The sequence below is a fragment of the Aspergillus stella-maris genome (assembly GCF_047715825.1).
Source record: "Aspergillus stella-maris strain CBS 113639 unplaced genomic scaffold BDV14scaffold_27, whole genome shotgun sequence".
In the NCBI taxonomy this organism is placed as follows: Eukaryota; Fungi; Ascomycota; class Eurotiomycetes; order Eurotiales; family Aspergillaceae; genus Aspergillus; species Aspergillus stella-maris.
In genome coordinates this window covers 321,446-343,702 of record NW_027396821.1, presented here as the reverse complement: position 1 = coordinate 343,702, position 22,257 = coordinate 321,446, and the positions used below count along the sequence as shown (strand labels likewise).

The following is a 22,257-nucleotide window of genomic DNA, read 5'->3' as shown; positions in this document are numbered from 1 at the left end:
AGGTCCAAGACTGACGCATGATATAGTCCTCCACAAGATCGCCTTTCAGTACTATCCTCTCGACCTGAGTCCAACCTCCAATCCGTTTCTGGTCTCCTGGTGGCCTCTTGCCCTCGGCGACCCTGCTCTGTTTCACGTCTCGCTACAGACGGCTTGCCTCGATGAAGAGCTTTTGGCTCAGAAGGGGTTCCGAGCATCCGAGATTCTCATGGCAGATTCCGTGGTACTGCTTCGGCACAAGGTTATGGATACGTCGCTGGCTGTGCAGGATGGCACCATGGACTCTGTCATCACGCTGGCGGCCATTGAGGTGAGATCGAGCTATCATGGATCTGTCACTGGCCCTTTCTCACGCCGATATAGTTTGGCAAAGGCAACCTCAAGACGAGCGAAATGCATGTTCATGGGGTGAAGAGATTGGTTGACATAAGGGGCGGCATCAACTCGGTGCGACAAACCAGTCCGCTCACTGCGCGAATGGTCAGCTGGTACGCACGACAAAAAATCCCGCTCTGAAGTATATGGGTGCCGCTAACCTGTCCAGGGTGTCAATGATCGTTATGGGTCACCCTCAATTTCAGACACAGGACGACACCGGCGTGGGGGACGGGATACCTCTTATCCCAGAGTGGCAGAGCGACATGACCACGATGGACAGTGGCCCGTACGTCCTCAGCATTCTAGATATGCTTGTTGACGTGGAAGTCAGAAACTCCCTTTTCCGTCTGCGAAGTGCTTTCAAAACGGCTAGCCAAGTACCCCTTTCGAGTACAAGGCTGCACGACCTTACTTGCTTCGTCATTCACCGGCTTCTGCTTCACCGCGCGGACTCCGAACCCGGACAGCCCGCACCATCACCAATAACAGAATGCATTCGGTATGCAACCATCCTATACATGTTGATTATCCATGGCCCGACTTACTACTCGCATGAGGTCTTCACGAACAACCTCATCAGCCGACTAATGAGCAACCTTGATATACTCTATTCTTTACCTCGCTGCTACGAATCAATTGATATCTGGATCATAGCCATCGGTCTCGTCGCATCATCGGACACCCGACAGTACACATGGTTCGTCGACAAGGCAATGCACATAGCTTCTTCCTTGCAGATACGCAGCTGGTTTGATATCTTAACGCATATCAAGGGCATTCTTTGGAAGGAGACAGCACAAGGTGAATGTGTCTTCCGGCCGCATTGGGACGCTCTGCCGTTGGCATCTTGTCAGTCTGTAGTCCTTACGGATACTGTACTTCTGGAAGACCCCGTACCATGCAGCATGGACATTAGGAGGGCGAATGTTTTACATTTTGCACCTGATAGTTCTGAAGCATTGATGAAATATAATTGATACCACTTCAACCTTGTACACGATCGAGACCGCATAATGCTCGTGCTTGCAGGGCTTCCAAGAGACATAGATTAGACCTGCCAACGCTAAATGGCGTACATCCACAATTGCAGCTAGAAAATGGAAGTTTGAAGTAGACTACAATCCTAAGCATAAGTGAAGCAGCAAACTAAGTCGCTGGCTTGCTTCACATTGGTTAATGTTGAAGGCGTGATGGTTGTATTTGGAGGATGATAGGACTGATGTTACCCGTGCCAAAATATATATCTTACCATCCGACTTCCGGTACCAGGTGCGACAACCAATTTCGACACAATTTCGAGGGGCTTGAGGCATGTTTAGGTTATATGGATAGAAACCAGATTACATAGCGAGTTAACAAGCGAGAACTTACTATTTGGACCCCTACTCGAGTGTGAAGACGAGTTGAGCTCGCGACGTGATCAAGACGGGGTCGAATCAGCGGCGCGCCAGTATACTAACAAAGTAATATAGACCAAAAGCAAAACTGCTGAGTATAACAAGACGTCTCCGTGGCGCAATTGGTTAGCGCGTTCGACTGTTATGACAAATGGTCGCTATCGAGAGGTTGACAGTTCGATCCTGTCCGGGGACGTTTCTTTTTTCTCCGCCTTTTTTTTTTTTTTTCCCCGCTGGCACTCAGCCCCAGGCCCGGCCCTCTTCTGCGTCTCCACCGTGTATCTCTTTCTCTCCGTTGTATAAGTTACCTCCAAGCTCACAACTAAGCTCCATGGAAGCGCTTATGGCCCAGGCTATAAAAGCCATGACGGCTCTTCGCAAACCATCAGTGCCCTGGACATTGGACAAGCCATATCCTCAGGCTTACTACACGTTTGACCCCGCAACACGCTCGTGGGCCACCAAGTCGTCGTCTACCGAGGAAGGTCCTAGTACCAATCGAACAATCACTACCGCACTGGCTCTATACACATGGAACATCGACTTCATGCTCCCCTTTGCCGCAGCACGCATGCGACCCGCTCTCGCATATCTTAATAAACTCACGCAACAACTCGCTCCAACCGAAGCTCCCATAATCTTTCTCCAAGAATGCACCCTTTCCGACCTTGAAACAATCGCCTCGACATCCTGGGTCCAGGCCAACTTTCACCTTACAGACGTCGACACCACGAACTGGGCGACGAGTCAATACGGGACCATCGCGCTCGTGAGCAAAAGACTGTGCATTACATCGACTTTCCGCGTGCACTATTCGCACACGCGCATGGACCGCGATGCCCTCTTCATCGATATCACTTTCCCCCTCCCACTCGGTACCGGGATCAAAAGGAAGAAAATCCGCCTCTGCAATACACACCTGGAATCTCTAGCCCTGGACCCTCCACTCCGCCCAAAGCAGATGCAGCTTGTTTCCGCCTACATGCACGAAGACGGACTCGACGCGGCCCTTGTCGCGGGGGACTTTAATGCCATTCAGCCATTTGACCGGACCCTGCACAGCGAGAATAAACTGAAAGATGCGTATTTGGAACTCGGTGGGGAGGAGGATAGTGAGGAGGGGTATACGTGGGGCCAGCAAGCGGCGACGGCTCAGCGGGAACGGTTTGGGTGTTCGCGCATGGATAAGGTGTTTCTTACGGGGTCTGTGGAGGTACGTATGTTTCGAAGATTTGGCGAGGGGGTTTTGGTTGAGGGGGAGAATGAGAGAAGGGAGATTGTGCAGTTGGGGTTTGATGAAGGTTGGGTTACGGATCATTTGGGGGTTTTTGTTGTTGTGGATATAGCTTAAAGAGGTTGGAATTGTGTTGTAGGTCCCTTTATTAGCTTCGTCAGGAAAGTTGTGGTAATCTACCAAAGGAATTTATATTGCATTAAACAAGTAATATTATCGGACAGGACATTAAAGACGGCGAACAGAGTGGACCTGACTTCATAAGACCCTGCCAATTCCTGCTCCGCTTTGATATTCCTCATAAGTGACGCCGCATTCTCTGCAACCTTTCGAGTCTCCTCAGACAGATCTCCGTTCAGAACAGCCTCATCGAATCTAGTACGCCAAAAGTGCCATCGTTCTTTACACCAGCCCCGTTTCCCTTTTTAAATAACTAGAATGGAGACGATACCTTGTGGACGGTGACGCACGCTTGCTGCGGGGCACCAAAAATAAGGTATCTACACTGTCGTCTCCAACTCTCTCCAACAATCTTACAAACACCAGACAACACGTTCAAGATGACAGAGCAGAAGCAAAAGTCAATCGCTATTATCGGAGGTACTCACCGGTATCTCAAAAGTTCAAGCCAACCCTGCTGACGCTTCGCAGCCGGAATATTCGGCCTCTCCTTAGCCCTTTCCCTACGAGACAGAAGTGAGTATTTCCCACGCCGCAGAGAAAAGAAAAAAAAATCATTCATTGCTAACCGCACCAGACTATGCCGTCACCGTCTTCGACAGAGCCCAGTATGACCAAAACGGTTATGACCCCGCCGCAAAAGACGTGCAAGCCGCATCAGTCGACCACAACAAGATCTTTCGCGCATCATACGGCACAAAGCTGCATTACCAGCGTCTAGCAATGGAGAGCCGCAAGGCTTGGGTTGCTGAAGACGAAAGGCGTGGGTTCCGGAGTACCGGGAACGACTGGGATGAGGACAGACTCTTCGTGAACAGCGGCATGCTGCGTGTTCAGCCTTCGGATGAGCTGAGTGCCCTTGAGCGGGAGACGCTCGAGAACATGGCTCGAGACGGGCTTCGGGATACGCAGTTTGTCAAGAGTGATCAGGGTGATTGGGAACGGGCAGAGGAGCGAGGTTGGAAGGGTAAATTGCTTGAGTTTGGGATTCCCGGGTCGAATCCTCATGCTACGTATGAGGCTGTTTTGGACTCTACGGCTGGCTTTGTGAGGTTTAGTCGGGCTTGTGCATATTATCAAGAGGTTGCTGTGGAGAGGGGCGTGGTGTTTCGGTTTGGGCCTGAGGAGGGGTGTGTCGAGGAGCTTGTGAAGTCGGATGTCAAGGATGATTCTAGCAGGGAGAGGGTTACGGGTATGAAGACAAAGGATGGCAAGATTCATTATGCTGATGTTGTTGTTGTTGCCGGTGGGTTACTGACACCCCGTTTGTATCTCTTTTACACTGACAGCAGCAGCGGGATCCTTTTCAACCCAGATTCTGCCTGACCTGAGCTATCATCTCGAGTCCTCCGCTGGAAGCGTAGCGGCTTTCAAAATTGACCCGGCCAACAAAGAGCTCTGGGATAAGTACTCACCTGAACGGTTCCCTGTCATGACTTGGAAGAGTGTTCCGAGGGATAGCTCTGGCAAAGACACTGGAAGCATCTATGTCCTGCCTCGCACTCCAGAAGGCCTAGTTAAAATTGGATATCGTGGCATCAAGGTATCTCTGTCTGGCTGATCGCTTGAACCTCGCTAATAAATCGCAGTTTACCAACTTCCAACCAGCTCCCATCAACATACCCTTCACACAAGATGGGCAGTGGTCAGTCCCCCTACCACTGAGTGAGTGCAAGAAACTTCAAGAGTCTGCCGTCTACGCTATCACGCAATTTGTTTCCATTTTCCTACCAGATTTCAAAGATACCCCATTCCATTTCACCAAGCTTTGCTGGTACACCGACTCACTCGACAACTCCTTCGTGGTACGTATTTTCCCTATTCTGAGCAATGTTATATATCCTAAATCTATCTGCCAACAGATTGACTACGTCCCCACATACGCAGACAACTCCGTCTTCGTCTGCACAGGGGGCAGCGGACACGGAGCCAAATTCGTGCCGATCCTCGGCCAGGTAACTCAGCCTTTCCAAGCAATCTCTTGGGTCCACAGGGGCGATTAGCTAACAAACAACAGCACGCCGCGGATATCCTCGAGCATGGCCACGGAAGTACTTCCTACATGAGGCCATTTTGGCGCTGGAGGCCGGATGCGCCGAGGAGAAATGGACTCGAGGAGGGACCTGGTGGGCCGAGGGATATTGGGCACCACTTCTGAGCAGGGGTGGCCAATGTTGCAGGACTATCGCGCTTGTGGATATGTTAGAATTTTGATGTGTTTCGGTTGGATTGTGTAAGCATCGTCAAACGAGCCGGTTATACCAGGGGTTTGATCCCTCTGAGTGACGGTCTCGCCTAGAGCACGCTGGTGGTTAAACGAGTGGCCAATAAACTTCCATAAGTAGGTAAGACGACCGATGTTACCTTCCTTAGACTCTGAGTAGTACTACGTAGCAGCTCCGTAGTACTCTTGTAGCTGTAGCCATTGCAACTCCTTCAACATCTGCTCCCGTCTACTTCTCATCCCCGTTGCCATATTTCCGAGTCACGTATTTACAAAGCTCCTAATACCAACATACTCATGATGTTGGACCGTCGAGTTAAAGCAAGTATGGCTTGGAGCAGTATCAAAGCGGAACTCACTTCCATATTCTCGCCGCCCCGGAACCCTACCCCACGCGGCCTTGCCGAACCCCCACGATCAACGACAAACTGTCAAGGTCCTCGCACCTCGCTTGTCATGAAGCTTACGCATCCGAGCGCTATAGCCAAGCCCTTGGCAAGTGAATATTATATGGCCGTCAACTAATCATCTTCAAGTCTTTTGAGGATCTGTGACTTCGCAAGGTCCTCCCGACACATTCGCCCTCTTGCGCGGCCGGTCACAGTCCGTTAATCAAAGCTTGGAGAACGTTGCCAGCCCACGCCAAGAGCTTGGATCGGAGGGCGTGCTCGCAGGGTACCTATCTATGCTCATCTACATCCCTGCATTGGTGTGGAAGTTGCATGTTGTGTCGGAGAATAATCTATATGATTGATGGGCCGAGAACACACAAGAAAAGCCAAGTGGGCCAAGGAAGTCTTATAAGAAGCCAAGCTCGTTGTCTACTTCCTGCGACTCTATATCTCACGACGGCTGAAGGCATATTCTTTACAGAAAATAAGACATCAAAATGGCTGTCGAGCTTTCCGAGAAGACCGCACCTGAACCCCAGACGCGCGCTGCCAACGCTACATCCCCAAGCCGACATGTCGTGGATGAGCGCGATGCCGACGACACGACAATCTTCTACAACAAGAACAAAGACAGCGTCAGACCTTTGACCCCCGAAGCTCGCGGCAGGCTAGTCAAGAAGAACTTCTGGTTCCTCCTCATCCAGACATGGTGGATATCTTTCCTCATCCACTTGGACAAGTCGACTCTTTCGCAGGCCAGTACCATGGGCATCTTCAAGGATGTGAGCATGTCCAAGAATGAGTATAATCGGCTCTTCATCTTATTCTACGCCGGATATCTGGTTGCCTTGTGGCCTGGAGCATGGATCTCGCAGCGTGTTGGACACAAACATTTCATTACGGGTTCGCTCTTCCTCTGGGCGCTGCTCATCGGTGTTCATCCAGCCGTCAAGACTGGGCGGCAGATGATGGCTGTGAGATTTCTCTTGGGAATGGTCAGTTCGTTTTCTCACAATGCACAAAAGCATACTAATAAATGCAGACGGAATCTCAAATCGTTCCCTCAACAGCCGTCCTCCATCAGGCCTTCTTCCCGCCCAAGCAAAGCCCTTGGGTGCAGCTCCTCTGGTGGGCCTTTGGAAGCATGGCCAATGTCCTGCTCACAATGGTCGCGTACAAGCTCATCATTGACGACAACACGAACACACTTGCCGGTGGCATCAACTCGTGGAAATGGCTGCACATCATCTGCACCCTCTTGACATTCACCGTATTCGTGCCGCTTGTCATCTTCCTACCCAACTCGCCCCTCGACGCAAAATGGCTCTCGACAGAGGAAAAAGTGCATACAATTGAAATCATCCGCGAAACCCATGCGGGAATCACAAACTCGACGTTGAAGTGGTCGCAAGTGCGCGAGTCATTTACGGACTTGAAAAGTTGGCTATTCATGTACGTCTCTCTCCTTGACTTTGGACCATACAGTACCTAAAGCGCCGCTAACACAATTTGATTGTCCTGCCAGTTTCCACATGTTTTTCAATGAACTCCCCAACAACACCTCACAGCAACTCCCACTCATAATCGTCGGCTTCGGCTTCACAGCCGCCGAAAGCGCACTTTTCAATATCGTCAAGCCGCTCTGGGGATTCATCCTGATTGTCGCATCCGCTGCTATGCTGTACAGCACCAGGCTGGGAACCGGCTATACCTGTGCCATTTCATACATCCCCTGCTTTGTCGGCGGTATAATCGAGGTGAGATACCTGGTTCTCGAGTTTTGCCTTATATAGCTCGCACTAACAAGAGATCTCATAGCTCGCCGCACCATGGAACAACAAAGTCGCCCTCGTAGTCGGCACGCAGATCTCAACGTTCAAGCCATCGTACCTCCTTGGTTTGAATTGGGCCGGGACAACGACAACGGGCCACACGAAGAAATTAACGCTTATGACCTCTTGCATTGTTGCGGCCTCTGTCGCGAATATGATTTCTCCAGAGTACGTCGCCTAGTACCATAGTGGACCTATTCTATTATATAGCCATGCACGCAGCTGACTTGTCTAGATTCTGGGAAGAGAAGTACCAGCCCCGCTATGTCCTCCCTTGGTCATTCATGACGGCGTTCTGGTTTATCTCGCCGGCAATGTGTCTGATTATTCGGTTCTACCTGATGCGGGAGAACAGACGCAGGGAGGCGCTTGTAGCTGCAGCAGCTGATGGCGCTGGTGATTCTGAGAACGAGGCGATTGATACGGGGAGCGAGATAGTGAAGATTGGCGAGAGCGACTTGGACAGGACAGATCGAGAGAACCTGAGGTTTGTTTATCCGCTTTAGGGTTACGTAGACAATATGAGTAGGGTTGAGTGGGCGAGCTATTGCGGGAGATGGTTCGAGTTTGAGAGTGTTTGGGGTGAGATTTTGAAATGGTGATGCAGGCTAGGTTATATGAACATAGATGGTATCTAGATGAGTATGGACAGATCATCAAAGGACACAATTAAGCATTGTCTACATCCTGTATTGGCTCATTTTTTGATGATGTCGCAGTTTCTTCGTTTTATCAATCAAATGTTTCTCGTTGGCTCAAATGGCACCGGGGCAAGACTCTCTACATACACGGGTGGCGAGACCATTCGAAATCAAACCGGAGATCCTCTATCACGCAAGGATGTCTCTCCTTACTTCCAGGTTCAGAGGCTGCAGATGCTTGTTCAAAGGCTGCACCTTCTGCAGTCGCCTGGTGGTCCAAGCACGAAATCCAAATCGATACAATGGCCGAGCTTCCTCGGTCCCAGTATGGAGCCTTTAGGTCCTTTTCTTCAGAAAAATCAGCTGATCTGATATATCGCAGACTATCTGCACGGCCCGATCCTACCTCTATCATGACTAGTTTTGCTCTTGGTTCTTACTCTGTGAGGTTAAATAGTGAGAGCGACCGTCAGGCTCTCTTTACTCACCTTGCTCCTTATATCCTCTGCAATCGGCATTTTCTGTTTCCATTCGCATTCGCATTCCATTACATCTATCCCAAATCAAGTTACTCCGAATTTCTCGTCAAAATGGTCGCTCTCTCAACAACCTTCATACCACTCCTCACCCTCCTCGCACATCTCAGCGCCGTCTCAGCCTCCCCATCAAGCAATCCAGCCCTTGAACTTGTTGAACGTCAAGAACCAAGTCTGCACCCCTTCGCCTGCCGTTATAGAATCCCTTGATCTAATATATCCAACTAACATGCTCGTTGTCCATACAGCTTGTACCGCCTACACCGACTGTTCCCGCTGCCCCCCATTGGAATACCGATGCTGCCGACGTGGAAGCGAGACGTGCGGATGCGTCAGCGTATTTGAGAATAATTACGATTTGCTCTGTCTCTGATGTTGGATTGGAAAAAAGTCTCTATACAAGGCTGGCACGGATCGCGATATAAGCCATGAGTCTTGATTTTGTTGGAATGAGTAAGGATGGTCTTGTTTGATAAACAATTCATTAATTATCACTGGGCGCCTGGCGAGAGTCAGGCACTACGCTAGGATTAGCAAATAATCAAACGCATTCGTGTACAATTTGGACTGTGGTCTAGATGAGGGGGGTTAGTATGAAGGCGGGAAGACTATGCCCTCGGAAGGGCTTCAACGGTTATATAGAGTAGATCTCGACTCCTCAAGGCCAGTCTGGGTCTACACCAGTGTACATGCAGTCAAAGAATTTGAACATCTACCATAAAACAGGTGCATATCGAATCGAAGCAGCATCGGATTGAGGGCAGGCCTCCGACGGATCCCCTCCGATGCTGACGAAGCACAATACGAGTCTCACCCCCACCATTAAAGGCCTGCTGATGCCCCAACTTCTACTCTGAGATCATGGCATTTTTGTCGTTGGGAACAAGCCAGAATGCCTGACGCGAGTTCCAGTTATGCCTGCGAACCCTGTCGCGTGTCAAAGCTCGGTTGCGACAAATCCCGGCTTCAGTGCTACGGTGTCTCCGCAAAGGGCACGACTGCCACTATCCGTCAAAGGCGAAACGAGTGAGGGTCAAGCCGCATGTCGAAAAAAATGCAGAGTCTCAACGGCGACACTCCAGGAGCGGTCAGCTGGATTCTTCGTCGGGTCTAGGAAGAGCTAATCGCTCTGAGGCGAATGATTCCGTCTCTATTCGGGTACATATCCAGGAACCCCATAGTTCCTCAACGGCCTTGTTACTGACTGACTGTTTTCAGAAACAAAATCGAGTCCCATGTCGACAGTTGGAGTTAAAGTGCGATAGGAAGCAACCCCGCGGTCGATGTTTGAAAGGCGATGGCGGCAAAGACTGCCGGTATCCAGCCGCTGTTTCTGTTGACGTTGGCGATGGGATACAAGGGAGCGAGCCTTCGGTGCCGCTTTGGAAGCAGCGGTTCCATACTAAGCTTCACTGGTCAGAGGTTCTCGAGAATGTGTGTTTGCAATTCATCCCACAAAGCCCGCCATGACAACTTCTTGATATGGTCCAGATTGAGAATCTCTTGAATTATCGCCACTGGTCGAAACACAGCGTACCACGTTGACAACATCTTTGGCAACATTGGCCCTTTGCACAACGCTCCACAAAAGACGCTGCTGTCTTATATCCCACCACGGTGTATTGCAGACCTCTTCGTCAAGCAGTATCTCAATACTATTGAGCCATCTCACCAGATACTCGACGTGCAATCCCTTAATGAAGAGCTCGATAAATTGGAACAGACCGAATGCAGTTCATGATTGGTGGCTCGCCCAGCTCTTTGTTGTTGTCGCCATGGGAAGTAAATTCAGGGGGGATGCGCCTCCGGATGCCATCTGTATCGCCCCATCACAGCTCTTCGAGGCCGCACAGGTCTGTCTCCAACGCACTCCATTCATGATCCGGCCTCAGGTGACAAGCATCCGAACAATGTGTCTCTTCGTCATCTCAAGCAGACTCGAAGCGCGAGCTGTCTGGAATGCGACGCACTGTGGCCAGCGACCGGCCTGATTGTCCGTCTGGCCATTCTTCTGGGATTACACTCAGCAGAGACTAGATACTGCCACGGCGCATCATCAAAATCTACCAGTGCGCGAAACAGACTTTGGGCAACGGTTATTCTACATGACTTGCGCCAGAGCCTCGCGGCCGGAATGCCCGTCATCCCACCATCAAGCGACCTCATCGCAGAACCCCTGTTCCACATCGATCAGGTCCAGCACGCAAGTAGTAGTAGTCGCGAGACCTTCAGCTTCCCACTGATCCTTTACGACGTCCTACTCCAGATATTTAAGATCCTGGAACTCGCCACATCCCCTCAGATAAAACTCTCCTACAGCCTCATCGCAACATATGACCGGCAGATTCGGAATCTGCTGAAACAGTCCACGCCCCGCCAGGCGTCGTTTACTTCCATCACCACTGAAAATGACACCCACACCATCACCCACCACTTCCAACAGACACTGGCAAATGTCTTCTTCCGCCGCGTGCTCCTCGCCCTGCATAGCCGGCTCTACCACCTAGGAACCGCACGCTTCGACCCGATACCCAGTCTCGTATTGGTCGTCGTTAGAGTGTAGCATCGCGTTACTCTCTTTGCAGCGTGAGCTGTGGGACTGGTCTACTTCGCCTGTCATGACTCATGATCGTTCCGGATTCGGAGACAAAACAGCCGCTCGCTTCTACGCGCGTCTGTTCCAGATTGAATTCTTCCTTGCAGCCGTCACTATTTGCTTCCTCCTCGTGGAGGAGGAGTCGCCCTTCGTGAAGCCGAGTTGGCAGGACCAGGGACGCGGTCGAGCGCAGGCGCAGGTGCAGGCGCGCAGCACAATCCCGGAGCTTTTGGAGAGCTGTCGAGAGATATAGGGGAGGGATAAAGATGCGTCAGTTTGTCATAGACGGTCGTGTGATCTGATTAACTTTTTGTTGGGGATCTTGAGAAAGTCAAGGGATGAGCAAGAGCAAGTAGCGATTTCCGATATTCGTAATGGTCGAATTCCGACCAATGCAAAATCTTAGCTTCTAAATGCTATCAATGGCTCCCTTAATTGAAGCCTTCCGTCCTCCCGCTGACAATCATTAGAACCGAATATCTTGAAAATCGGAGGACTGGCACTGAACCTCTCCAAGCCTACCTGAGCCTCACTCCTAGCATGGTCACCACCCTCCGAACCAGAGTAAACAATGTCATCACGGTGCATGAGTAGACTTGGCTTTGCATCTTTCAGCATCACAGGGCTACGTCCGATTAAGACTTGCTGCCGAGCAAAGAGTCCGGCTGGGCGGAGCGGAACAGTTGCCAAGTTTCTTCGCGTGGGGCGGGAAACTCTTGGGTAATCCCGGATGATGTGGTAGATCCTGGATGAGGTATTGGCACGTGGCACACTATTCTACTTTGGACTTGGCACGGCGCGGACACCGTCGACATTGTCCAAATTGTGATAAGACATGCGCGAAAGGGCAAGCGTCGGAGAGAGCTGGAGGCAAAGACACTGTACCCGCCAGCGCATCTGACAAATACGCAGCGAGTCCTCAAGTTGTTTATGAAGCATGTGCTTAGAAACCTTCAACTGACCTGGTAATCTTTAGGTGTTTCTTGCGCTTTGTGACGCGAATCTAGATTCGAGACACTGTCTCGAAGGACCAAACCACCGCTATGCTGACGAAATCTTACGCGAGGAAATATGATTATGAGACTCTGGGCAGGCCGAGCCTCGAGTTACTCATAGTAGGAAATGGTAAAGTATGTAGCGCAGCTCGGAGTATTCGCTACAATGACCAGGGATCGGTGCATAAGGCAAGGACCTCAATTATGTCGTGCCGCCGCTCACCCACCATAATCCCATTCCCGAGAAGAAATGAACTGTCATTTTTCGGTGTGCTGGAGGTGATCTACTCCTGCTCGGAGAAGGTGGCAAAGATACGACCAGGGCAATCGGGATGTACACTAACGAGAGGCAAAGGAGCTGAAGGAGGACGACATGGTCGGGTATTGCCGCGATACAACCTGAAAAATCAGTACTCAGTAAGTTGTAACTCCTTCTCAAGCCAAGAACCCTCAACTCGAGGCAGCTACTGCTCCTCGCCTACTTATTCCCAGACAAGCGGCGGACGAGACTACCTTATCAGGGACCGACCCTCGCAGGATCTCGAACACGAGGATGATGTGATGAAGGTTGCAGACACGAGCGGTGAGAAGCCACATCAAAGCTTTGTATAAACTCGTCTAATTCGGAGTATCTTTAAGCGAGACCACTTTTTCAGAATCAGACAACTGGTAGTGCTTTTTGTCAGTTCAGCTTTCTTTTGCGCTCTGGCCTCTGTGCATGCTTAGGAATGCTTGACTCATTGACAGTTCGCAATGTTGGGTTGCAGCGGCGTTATCAGTTGGCTGACGAGCTGCAGTAGCGTCTTTGGTCTCCCAATGAAGTGAATTATCCTAGTCCTGGCGTCCTTGTTCTCCCAATGAAGTGGATTATACTGCTCCTGGCGTCCTTGGCTCTCCCAATGAGGGACAGAATACGCACTGGATCGATTAATATACGAACTTGCTTCTCAAAACAAGATTCGGACGACATTGACATAGATAAGGTCTATATTTAGGATGCAAGTAGTTTACTTGTCTAGTTCGTCTCTACTATGGAGAACTACGGTATTGAATTGATTGTCCGACCGTTGAACGGCGAGGCTCTAGATGTATAATCCTGACGTGTCTCCTGCGTAAGTCTTGACAGCACCGTTATCCAGCCATGCGACCGAGACATCACCTATGACGCCTCGGTCATGCGTGGCCTCGTATATGGCTGCGCTAGATGAAAGTCAAAGTATTCCTTCGCTTGACTGGAGATAACGATCAAAGCGACTGCTGATTCGATCGGGATAGTTTCGTTCGCCCTAGACATTGATTTCGTCAGAAGGGACTCAAGAGGGCGCAACAATTAGTAAGTGGAGTGAGACTGTGAGGCGAAAAATCAGGTTGAAGGCATTTATATTAGTCAGGCTATAATTAGTATAACCCACTGAATCTGTGGCCATGGCTGTTGTGGAGTGATAAGCACTGTCAGACTGGTTCCACTTAGGGTTCCTCTTCACTCGGATTCTAGGCAACGGAGTGGGAGAATTCTGGCGCTGCTTCTTATCTGGCAGAAGAAAAGTTGGTCTACACTGTATAGAGTAGTCGACTTTCAGACTGAAAATCGAAACCCAGAGTTGCTACTTGCAAAACTTTTCAGGTGGAGCACGCAAGACTGGATCCTGTTTCGGACGAGGTTCGGATGCTGTGTCTGAGACAGCGACTTAAAACGCAACCACCCACGACAGCCCAAAGAGTGGGACCACAAAATCTGTACAGTGGAGGATTCCCCCGAGATAGTCTAGATAGAACCCGATCAGCACCGGGCCGATAACCATGTAGCATTCCACAGTATCTAGGGCTCGGAGCCTCGGCTTGAGGGGGGTACCAACTACGTTTCAGTGGGTAGTTGCTTGACTGCTCTATCTTTCTCTTTTCTGCGTTCCTCTCTTTCTCACTTTCATGTATTACATCCATTCGTTTTGAGCTTTATCGTTCGTTTTTTTGTCATTCGTTTACTACTGGCCGCGCATACACGCAGCCGGAGATGCAGGCCTCACTTCTCCTTGTACTATCGTTCCTGAGCGTCTTTGCCTCCTGCTGGCCGTACGACGAGTCCCTCGTCGATTATAATCTTAACGAGAACAAAACCGCCGAATCCCCCATTGATTACTGGGGAGAATGGCCGGATCACGAGTACCACCCTTCACCAGACAACTGGAGACTACCGACATACACAATCTTTCTCGACCGGATAGCAAACGGTGATCCGGCAAATGATAATATCAACGGGACGGCATTCGAACATGTCATCAACTCCAACCAGATGCGCCACGGCGGCGACCTGGAGGGGCTGATCGACTCCCTCGATTACATCCAGGGCATGGGCTTCAAGGTATGTTAGTTGAACTTGATTAGTACATCGGAGGCTAAGCAGACAGGTTATCTACTTCGCCGGAACGTACTTGATGAACCTCCCCTGGGCCTACGACGGTTACTCACCGGTCGACACGACTCTGCTCGACAAGCACCTTGGCACCCTCGACGACTGGAGACGGACAATCACCGAAATCCACGATCGGGGCATGTACGTCGTCGTCGACAACACAGTCGCAACGTAAGTCGTCGGTCGGAAACTATCCAGCGTCTCACAGAACATGAACTGACATGCAACCGCTACACAGACTAAGCAACCTGATCGGATTCAAAGGCCACCTCAACTCCTCGGCCGATTTCACGCCCCAAGAATACGAAGTCCAATGGGTGACTGATCGCCAATACGCCGACTTCCAGTTTGGCAATGAGTACAATGAATCGTGCAGTTACCCGAATTTCTGGGGCGAGGATGGATACCCCCTGACAGATAGTGGTGTGGAGGAGCTCAAGGGCTGCTACAATAGCGACTTTGACCAATACGGCGAGCTCGAGGCCTTTGGCAACTTTCCGGACTGGCAGCGCCAACTGACGAAATTCGCCTCGGTGCAGGATCGTCTGCGCGAATGGCACAAGCCTGTTCGCGATGTCCTTACTCGCCACTCCTGCATTCAGATTGCGAGTCTGGATATCGATGGCTTTCGCTTCGACAAGAGTGTTCAAGCTACACTGGAACCCCTGGCCGAGATGATCGCCGTCTATCGCGAGTGTGCGAAGAAGTATGGGAAGCACAACTTCTTCCTGCCTGGTGAGATCACATCGGGCGATACCTTTGGCAGTCTGTATCTTGGCCGCGGGCGTCAACCCGATCAACTCCCAGAAAATGCAGGCGCCGGTGTCAAACTGACCAACGAGTCTGATTCGAACTTCCTCCGAGACGATGGCTTGCAAGCACTGGATGGCTCCGCCTTCCATTACACCATTTACCGATCGATGACTCGGTTCCTGGGAATGGACGGTAACCTCGTTGCAGGACACGACCTGCCGACGGATTTCATCGAGGCGTGGAACAGGATGCTCATGACAAATGACTTTCTGAATGCCTTCACCGGAGAGCTGGACCCGCGACATATGTTTGGCGTTTCGAACCAAGACAACTTCCGCTGGCCGGCCGTCGAGAACGGCACGGACAAGTACCTGTTAGGTCTGTACATCATCTCGCTGGAGCTGCCGGGCATTCCTACCATCCTATGGGGAGAGGAACAGGCAATGTACGTCTTTGACGCCACGGCATCGAACTACATGTTTGGTCGACAGCCTATGACAGCCCAGACAGCCTGGTGGCAGAACGGCTGCTTCAACCTGAATACGTCCAAGTTCTACGACTTCCCCGTTGAATCAGGACGTGTCGGCTGCCACGATATCACAATTACCTACGACCAGCGGAACCCGGCGCACCCGCTTCGGAATATCATGAAGCGCATGTTCGAGATCCGTGATCATTACCCCGTCGCCCAGGATGGTCTGTTCCTGCAGACGATTGCCCAACTTACAAAGGACGTCTATCTTCCTGGATCGGACACGACTCCGACAGTCACTGGCCTCTGGTCAGTCCTGCGAAGCTACTTCCCCGACGTCCAGAAGGAAGCAGACGACGGCAACGGCGAGACAATGTGGCTCGTGTACCAGAACGGCAATGAGACAAAGACGTACGGCGATGGGTCCTGTACCGATAAGAACAGTTCTGTGCTCTTGCTGGCTCCGTTTGAGTCAGGGACGAAGCTGCGGAATGTGTTTTATCCTTACGACAATATCACCGTGCAGGATAGTCCAGAGGGCACTTATGGATGTGTTTCCGAGATGAAGCTTCTACCCTGGGAGTATCGAGCATACATCAAGGCCAGCGATTTCATTGAGCCCGGGCCTACCGTTACTGAATTCGTTCCCGGACATGATGCTCGACTAATTGCCGGCGAGGAAGACTCTGGCGAAAGCATCGACATCCGCCTGGGATACTCCAAGACCATGACATGCGACGACATCACAGAGGCAATAGTCCTAGACTCCAAAACACAAAAGGGCATCAACGCCACCCTGGACAAAGACAGCGTGGACTGCGCCGCCGTCGACGCCAGAACAACGAGCAACAACTTTGTTGGCGAGATCCCAACTGTCTGGACCTGGTCCGCAACGCTCAAAAACCTCCACCATGGAATCCACCAAGTCACCGTCAAAAACGTCTCCTCGTCAGACGGGTACACGAATTCCACTGACAAGTTCTTGCTGCGCGTTGGCACGCACGAGAACCCGCTTCTTACGACGTCCGCCAATTACTCTTCCACCCTGGTGCATTCGTCCGGCGAAGACAGTTACCATATCCAGCACAAGGCCCCAGGCGCCGACCAGTTCCGGTATTCATCTGATTTCGGGCGCAGTTGGTCTGACTGGCAGAATTACACTGGCGACAATACAACCGTCGACATGGGCATCAGCGACGTCGAGCAATCTTGGAAGGGGACGCATATCCGCGTGCAGTACTTTTCCAAACTCACCGGCAGCAGCAGCTACATCCAAGAAGGTGATTACGATTGGGAAGACGGCGATGCTACTCGAAGATTCCCTCATATTTGGTTCAATGGTCCGTACAACCAATATGGATACGACGGGGGTCTGGACAACTCGATGCGCTTCGACTCCAAGACCGCACGCTGGCTTTATGACTTTGTCTATGAGTGGCCTGCTGTCGGTCAGCTGAATGTCTGGGGCAAGGATAAGGATGGTGTTCCCGATACGACGGAGGTCTACGGCGACGTGGGTAATACCTCTGTTGTGCAGAAGTTGCCTCCATCGTATCTCTCGTCCAATGTCATTAACATCACGACGCTGCCTCCATTCCCGCACCTCGGATGGACGATCTCGCTCAACGATGCCAATCTCAATTACCAGTTGATTCCTGTTGGGTCGGGCTGGGCTCAACTGGCGCTCTATATCCTCCTCTGGGTCGTTCCTATCCTCATGGGCGCAGCAGGAGTGTTCATCTTCATCCGCACTTTCTATCGCGTCCAGATCAACAAAGATGGAACGACCGTCGAGGCCGACACAACACCGTTAGTACTTTACCGCCGCCTAAAAGACAAACTCGGCGGCGACTCCCAGCTCGACCTCTCAGCAACCAGTCCCTCAGAAGACATCACTGCAGTGGGAGGAGTAGCAGGGGCAGGAGCAGCAGCGTCCCAACGCCGCACAGTCCTAATCGCAACAATGGAATACGACATCTCCGACTGGAAAGTAAAAGTCAAGATCGGCGGCCTGGGCGTCATGGCCCAGCTCATGTCGCAGAACCTCAAGCACCAGAACCTTATCTGGGTTGTTCCATGTGTCGGCGATATAGAGTACCCCGTCGACACCCCCGCCGAGCCCTTCGAGGTCATGGTCCTAGGCAAACCGTACATCGTCAACGTGCAGTACCATGTCGTCGACAATATCACGTATGTTCTCCTTGACGCGCCCGTCTTCCGCCACCAGACCAAGGCAGAGCCGTACCCGCCGCGAATGGACGACCTCGACAGCGCAATCTACTACTCTGCTTGGAACCAGTGTATTGCAGAGGCGATTCGACGGTCGCCGTCTATTGATTTGTATCACATCAATGATTTCCACGGCTGTCTTGCACCGCTTTATCTCCTGCCTCAGCGAACGATCCCCGTCTGTCTGTCGCTTCACAACGCCGAGTTCCAGGGTCTCTGGCCACTGCGGACGCAGCAGGAGAAGAAAGAAGTTTGCTCGGTATTTAACCTACCCGTTGAAGTCGCGACAAAGTACTGCCAGTTCGGAAACGTGTTCAACCTGCTCCACGCAGGCGCGAGTTATCTGCGCTGGCACCAGCGCGGCTTTGGAGCAGTCGGTGTCTCGGACAAGTATGGCCAGCGCTCATGGGCTCGATACCCTATTTTCTGGTCCTTGGGCAAGATCGGCTCCCTGCCAAACCCGGACCCATCTGATACCGCTGGTGTCGGCGACAATGACGCGAATATGCAAGTTGCTGTTCAAACGGCTGAAGAGTCTGTACATGATAAGCTCCAGGCGCAGAAATGGGCTGGACTGAAGGAAGATCCAAACGCCGATTTGCTCGTGTTCGTTGGCCGCTGGTCGAAGCAAAAGGGCGTCGACTTGATCGCAGATGTCATGCCCGCTGTCCTATCCGCAAGACCGCAGGTGCAATTAATCTGCATTGGACCGATCATCGATCTCTACGGTAAACTCGCTGCAATCAAACTCCAGCGTATCATGGAACTCTACCCCGGCCGTGTCTTCTCCAAGCCCGAATTCACCGTCCTCCCCCCCTTCGTCTTCTCCGGCGCCGACTTCGCCTTGATCCCCTCTCGCGACGAACCATTCGGCTTGATTGCCGTTGAATTCGGTCGCAAGGGTGCGCTGGGAATCGGATCTAGAATTGGAGGACTTGGGCAGATGCCGGGTTGGTGGTATACCGTTGAGTCTGACTCCGCGCGGCATCTCATGCACCAGCTGCGAACGGCCATCAAGTCTGCCTTGGATTCATCGCAGGAGACTCGCGCCGAAATGCGCGCCAACTCAGCGAAGCAGCGCTTCCCTGTTCTCGACTGGGTGCAGAAGCTTGAAGTCCTGCAACGTACATCGATCAAGGTCCATCACGCTAAGAACCAGAAAACGGTCGCTGGGTCCCTGCCAGAGTCGCAGAGTGAATGGGATTTGTCGGGCATGCGGCAGTCGTCGATGCTTCGTCCTATGTCGCTGCAGTCAAGTGCCCAGGAGGCCCTGAGGGGTTCAGTCGTGCCGCCTCACCCGTCGTTGCTTGATCTCCAGGCTGCGGAAGCTCAGCAGATGCAAGCAGACAGTACCAGGAACAGTAGTATGCTCGGTCGCAAACTATCACTTGGTCGACGAGCAGGACCAGGACAAGGACGACAGACTTTGAAGAAGAAGGACCCGCGCGACAGCCAGGTGCTCGAACCGCCGTCCGAGGGCGATAGTGGTGAAGCCACCGACGCCGAGGAAGATCCTACTGATACCGCACAGGAGATTTCTCACGAGGAGGCCATGGCAGCAGTGAACTTGACTCTTGAGTCCCCTGGTAATACTCTTCCTGGATTCGTGACCACCCACTCCCGAGCAACCTCCGGGGTATCGTCTCGAGCGACATCCGGCGTCTCGACCCTCGTCTCTCGCGACTCGTCGCCAGTGCGAGCCCCCGGTCTTGTCTACGACCCTAGGCGAAATTTCTCGGCTCTCTCACTACCTGCCGTCGCGGCCGATCATGACCAGCCCGTCTTCGAGCTGCAAAAGGTCGATCCGACATTCACCGACAGCGAAGGCCACTTTACGCGGCGATTTGAGCAGCTCTTGACAAACCTCAACAAGAAGAACTCGAGCACGGACTACTGTATCGAGGTGTACCTCATGAAGAGCGAGCGCAAGTTCTTCGACATGTACACGGACGCACAGCTCAAGAAGCAATCCAAGGACCGCCCTCTTACTGGTCTCGGACTCGGTCTCCCAATGGACCAGTCCACGCCGCCAACACCCTCCTACAACGCCGTCTCGCAGACACCCGAAGAGTCTGATTCAAACGACGGCACTGACGAGATCGACCTTTGGCTCGCGCGCATGGGATACAAGAGACCCATGGCTGTCCAGCGATTCATGAGATGGCGTATCGGCACTTGGCCCGTGTATGCCCTCTTCCTGGGTCTCGGCCAGATCATCGCGACCAACTCTGCCCAGATCACCCTGTTAGTTGGGCAAGTCGGTGAAGCCGCGGTGAAACTGTACGTTATTGCCGCGATTTACTGCGTTTCGTCTATGGCGTGGTGGTTCGTCTTCTACCGGTTCCCCTCGATGTTTGTCCTTACCGTCCCTTGGTTCATCTACTCTCTGGCCTTTATCATTATCGGAATTTCACCGTACGGCGCCACATCCCTCGGTCGCGCCTGGGCACAGAATGTCGCGGCAGGCGTATATGCCGTCGCCTCATCCAGCGGCTCCTTCTTCTTCGCCCTCAACTTCGGCGACCAGGGCGCCGTCCCCGTCAAGGACTGGATGTTCCGCGCGAGTCTAATCCAGGGTCTGTCACAGCTCTACACAGTCGCACTCTGGTACTGGAGTTCGCGCGTGACAGCCGTGCAAGTCGGCGGTGTTTCCACAGCCGCATTAGACTCATGGCGCCTCACGGCCGTCGTGATGCCCATTGCATTCGTGTGCTTCGTGATTGGCGTCCTCCTGGCCCTAGGTCTACCAAAGTACTACCGGCAGTCCCCCGGGAAGATCCTCTTCTTCTACACGTCTCTTCTCCGTCGGCGCATCGTCCTCTGGTTCTTCTTCATGGTCATCGTCCAGAACTGGTTCCTTGCTGCGGCTGTCGGCCGTAACTGGTCGTTCCTTTGGTCTTCAAGTCATGCGAAGACATGGCAAATTGTTATCCTCATCGTGGCGTTCTTCATCGTCCTTTGGATCGCGCTCATGGTCCTCTTCCGATTCCTATCCAAGGAACATAGCTGGATCCTCCCAGTATTCGGTCTAAGCATCGGCGCTCCCCGCTGGGCACAGACATGGTGGGGAACGTCCAACATAGGGTACTACCTCCCCTGGGCCGGAAGCCTAACATCCGGCGCAATCGCCTCGCGGTGCCTCTGGCTGTGGCTCGGGCTTCTCGATGAAATCCAGCAGGTTGGCCTCGGTATGATTCTCCTGCAGACTTTGACAAGAGTCCACGTGTGCTTTGTCCTCGTTGCCGCACAGGCAATCGGGTCCATTGCAACGATTTGCGCGCGCGGGTTCGCACCCAATAATGTTGGGCCCGGTGGTGTTTCGCCTGCTGTTGGTGCGGGCGTGGATAAAGTTGCTAATGCTTGGTTTTGGATTGCGCTCTTCTTTCAATTGCTGGCTGCGTTTGGGTTTTTGTTGTTTTATCGGCGGGAACAGCTTAATCGGCCTTAGATGGGTGGTGTGGAACTGGGGCCACCTGGGTTATATGCCTCTGGGTTTAATGTGTATACCCTAATACTTTTGTCTCTTTGTGTTGTTTTTTGTATTATAGATAGCGTTGTTTGCTGTGATATGGTATATTAGATACTAAATCTGTCTTGGTTCAACTTTTCCATCTGCGCTCATTCTCCAATACGACACAAGACAAACAGTATCAAAGTAGACTAGGCTTCCACAACAACCAGCCAAGCGAGATGTGTCCGCCTCTGTGGGTTCAAGTCGGAGAAGCGCAGTTCTCGATGCCATCAACCTCCCGCACGCCAGCCAACTACCTACATGATAAACTCTCGAATCAAACCGCCCCAGGCAGTCCAGCCGCAGCTTCACCATGAGCTTGCTTGACAACCCTCGCAGGGGATCCCACAGCGACACTAAAAGGCGGGATATCTCTCGTCACGACAGCCCCAGCGCCAACCGTACACCCTTGACCAACCATCACCCCCGCAAGGATGACAACACTCCGCCCAATCCAGCAGTCATCGCCTATAACAA

At 52.1% G+C, this 22,257-nt stretch overlaps 8 protein-coding genes and 1 non-coding gene across 9 annotated transcripts; all 9 read left to right on the top strand.

Moving 5' to 3' along the window:
* Positions 1-298: 298 nt before the first annotated feature.
* Positions 299-1,424, top strand: BDV14DRAFT_61379 (uncharacterized protein). Its single transcript, XM_073777145.1, has one exon. The coding sequence runs from the start codon at positions 522-524 to the stop codon at positions 1,353-1,355; it is 834 nt and encodes a 277-aa protein (XP_073628211.1). The 5' UTR covers positions 299-521; the 3' UTR covers positions 1,356-1,424.
* A 458-nt stretch (positions 1,425-1,882) lies between these two features.
* BDV14DRAFT_t82 lies at positions 1,883-1,971 on the top strand. The gene has a single exon. It is a non-coding gene; the product is annotated as a tRNA-Asn (tRNA).
* Positions 1,972-2,039: 68 nt separating this feature from the next.
* Positions 2,040-3,181, top strand: BDV14DRAFT_61364 (endonuclease/exonuclease/phosphatase family protein). The gene has a single exon (XM_073777144.1). It carries the CDS (start codon positions 2,107-2,109, stop codon positions 3,124-3,126), a length of 1,020 nt encoding a protein of 339 aa, XP_073628210.1. The 5' UTR covers positions 2,040-2,106; the 3' UTR covers positions 3,127-3,181.
* Positions 3,182-3,569: 388 nt separating this feature from the next.
* BDV14DRAFT_189783 (NAD(P)/FAD-dependent oxidoreductase) lies at positions 3,570-5,347 on the top strand (the record flags this gene model as incomplete). Its single annotated transcript, XM_073771247.1, has 7 exons — positions 3,570-3,609; positions 3,661-3,705; positions 3,767-4,435; positions 4,485-4,732; positions 4,779-4,994; positions 5,052-5,144; positions 5,207-5,347. The coding sequence occupies 7 exons, from the start codon at positions 3,570-3,572 to the stop codon at positions 5,345-5,347; spliced, it is 1,452 nt and encodes a 483-aa protein (XP_073628209.1).
* A 955-nt stretch (positions 5,348-6,302) lies between these two features.
* Positions 6,303-8,143, top strand: BDV14DRAFT_208850 (putative allantoate permease of the major facilitator superfamily; the record flags this gene model as incomplete). The annotated part of the gene is made up of 5 exons (XM_073775502.1): positions 6,303-6,800; positions 6,848-7,257; positions 7,331-7,562; positions 7,624-7,805; positions 7,873-8,143. The coding sequence occupies 5 exons, from the start codon at positions 6,303-6,305 to the stop codon at positions 8,141-8,143; spliced, it is 1,593 nt and encodes a 530-aa protein (XP_073628208.1).
* A 555-nt stretch (positions 8,144-8,698) lies between these two features.
* On the top strand, positions 8,699-9,370 carry BDV14DRAFT_173486 (uncharacterized protein). The gene is made up of 2 exons (XM_073768744.1): positions 8,699-8,986; positions 9,063-9,370. The coding sequence occupies exons 1-2, from the start codon at positions 8,869-8,871 to the stop codon at positions 9,185-9,187; spliced, it is 243 nt and encodes an 80-aa protein (XP_073628207.1). The 5' UTR covers positions 8,699-8,868; the 3' UTR covers positions 9,188-9,370.
* Positions 9,371-9,706: 336 nt separating this feature from the next.
* Positions 9,707-12,323, top strand: BDV14DRAFT_208848 (fungal specific transcription factor domain-containing protein; the record flags this gene model as incomplete). Its single annotated transcript, XM_073775501.1, has 7 exons — positions 9,707-9,791; positions 9,846-9,901; positions 9,949-10,252; positions 10,347-10,458; positions 10,538-10,706; positions 10,748-11,284; positions 11,322-12,323. 7 exons carry the CDS (start codon positions 9,707-9,709, stop codon positions 11,661-11,663), a joined length of 1,605 nt encoding a protein of 534 aa, XP_073628206.1. The 3' UTR covers positions 11,664-12,323.
* Positions 12,292-13,482, top strand: BDV14DRAFT_173482 (uncharacterized protein). Its single transcript, XM_073768743.1, has one exon. The coding sequence runs from the start codon at positions 12,454-12,456 to the stop codon at positions 13,015-13,017; it is 564 nt and encodes a 187-aa protein (XP_073628205.1). The 5' UTR covers positions 12,292-12,453; the 3' UTR covers positions 13,018-13,482.
* Positions 13,483-13,861: 379 nt separating this feature from the next.
* Positions 13,862-21,717, top strand: ags3 (alpha-1,3-glucan synthase Ags3; the record flags this gene model as incomplete). Its single annotated transcript, XM_073775500.1, has 3 exons — positions 13,862-14,764; positions 14,811-14,986; positions 15,054-21,717. The coding sequence occupies exons 1-3, from the start codon at positions 14,417-14,419 to the stop codon at positions 21,715-21,717; spliced, it is 7,188 nt and encodes a 2,395-aa protein (XP_073628204.1). The 5' UTR covers positions 13,862-14,416.
* Between the last annotated feature and the right edge of the window lie 540 nt (positions 21,718-22,257).

Coding starts and splice junctions, on each gene's coding strand:
- BDV14DRAFT_61379 (XM_073777145.1), top strand. CDS start 522: ATGGGTGCCGCTAACCTGTCCAGGGTGTCAATGATCGTTATGGGTCAC.
- BDV14DRAFT_61364 (XM_073777144.1), top strand. CDS start 2,107: ATGGAAGCGCTTATGGCCCAGGCTATAAAAGCCATGACGGCTCTTCGC.
- BDV14DRAFT_173486 (XM_073768744.1), top strand. CDS start 8,869: ATGGTCGCTCTCTCAACAACCTTCATACCACTCCTCACCCTCCTCGCA. Junction 8,987..9,062: donor TGTTGAACGTCAAGAACCAA/GTCTGCACCCCT, acceptor TTGTCCATACAG/CTTGTACCGCCTACACCGAC.
- BDV14DRAFT_173482 (XM_073768743.1), top strand. CDS start 12,454: ATGCTGACGAAATCTTACGCGAGGAAATATGATTATGAGACTCTGGGC.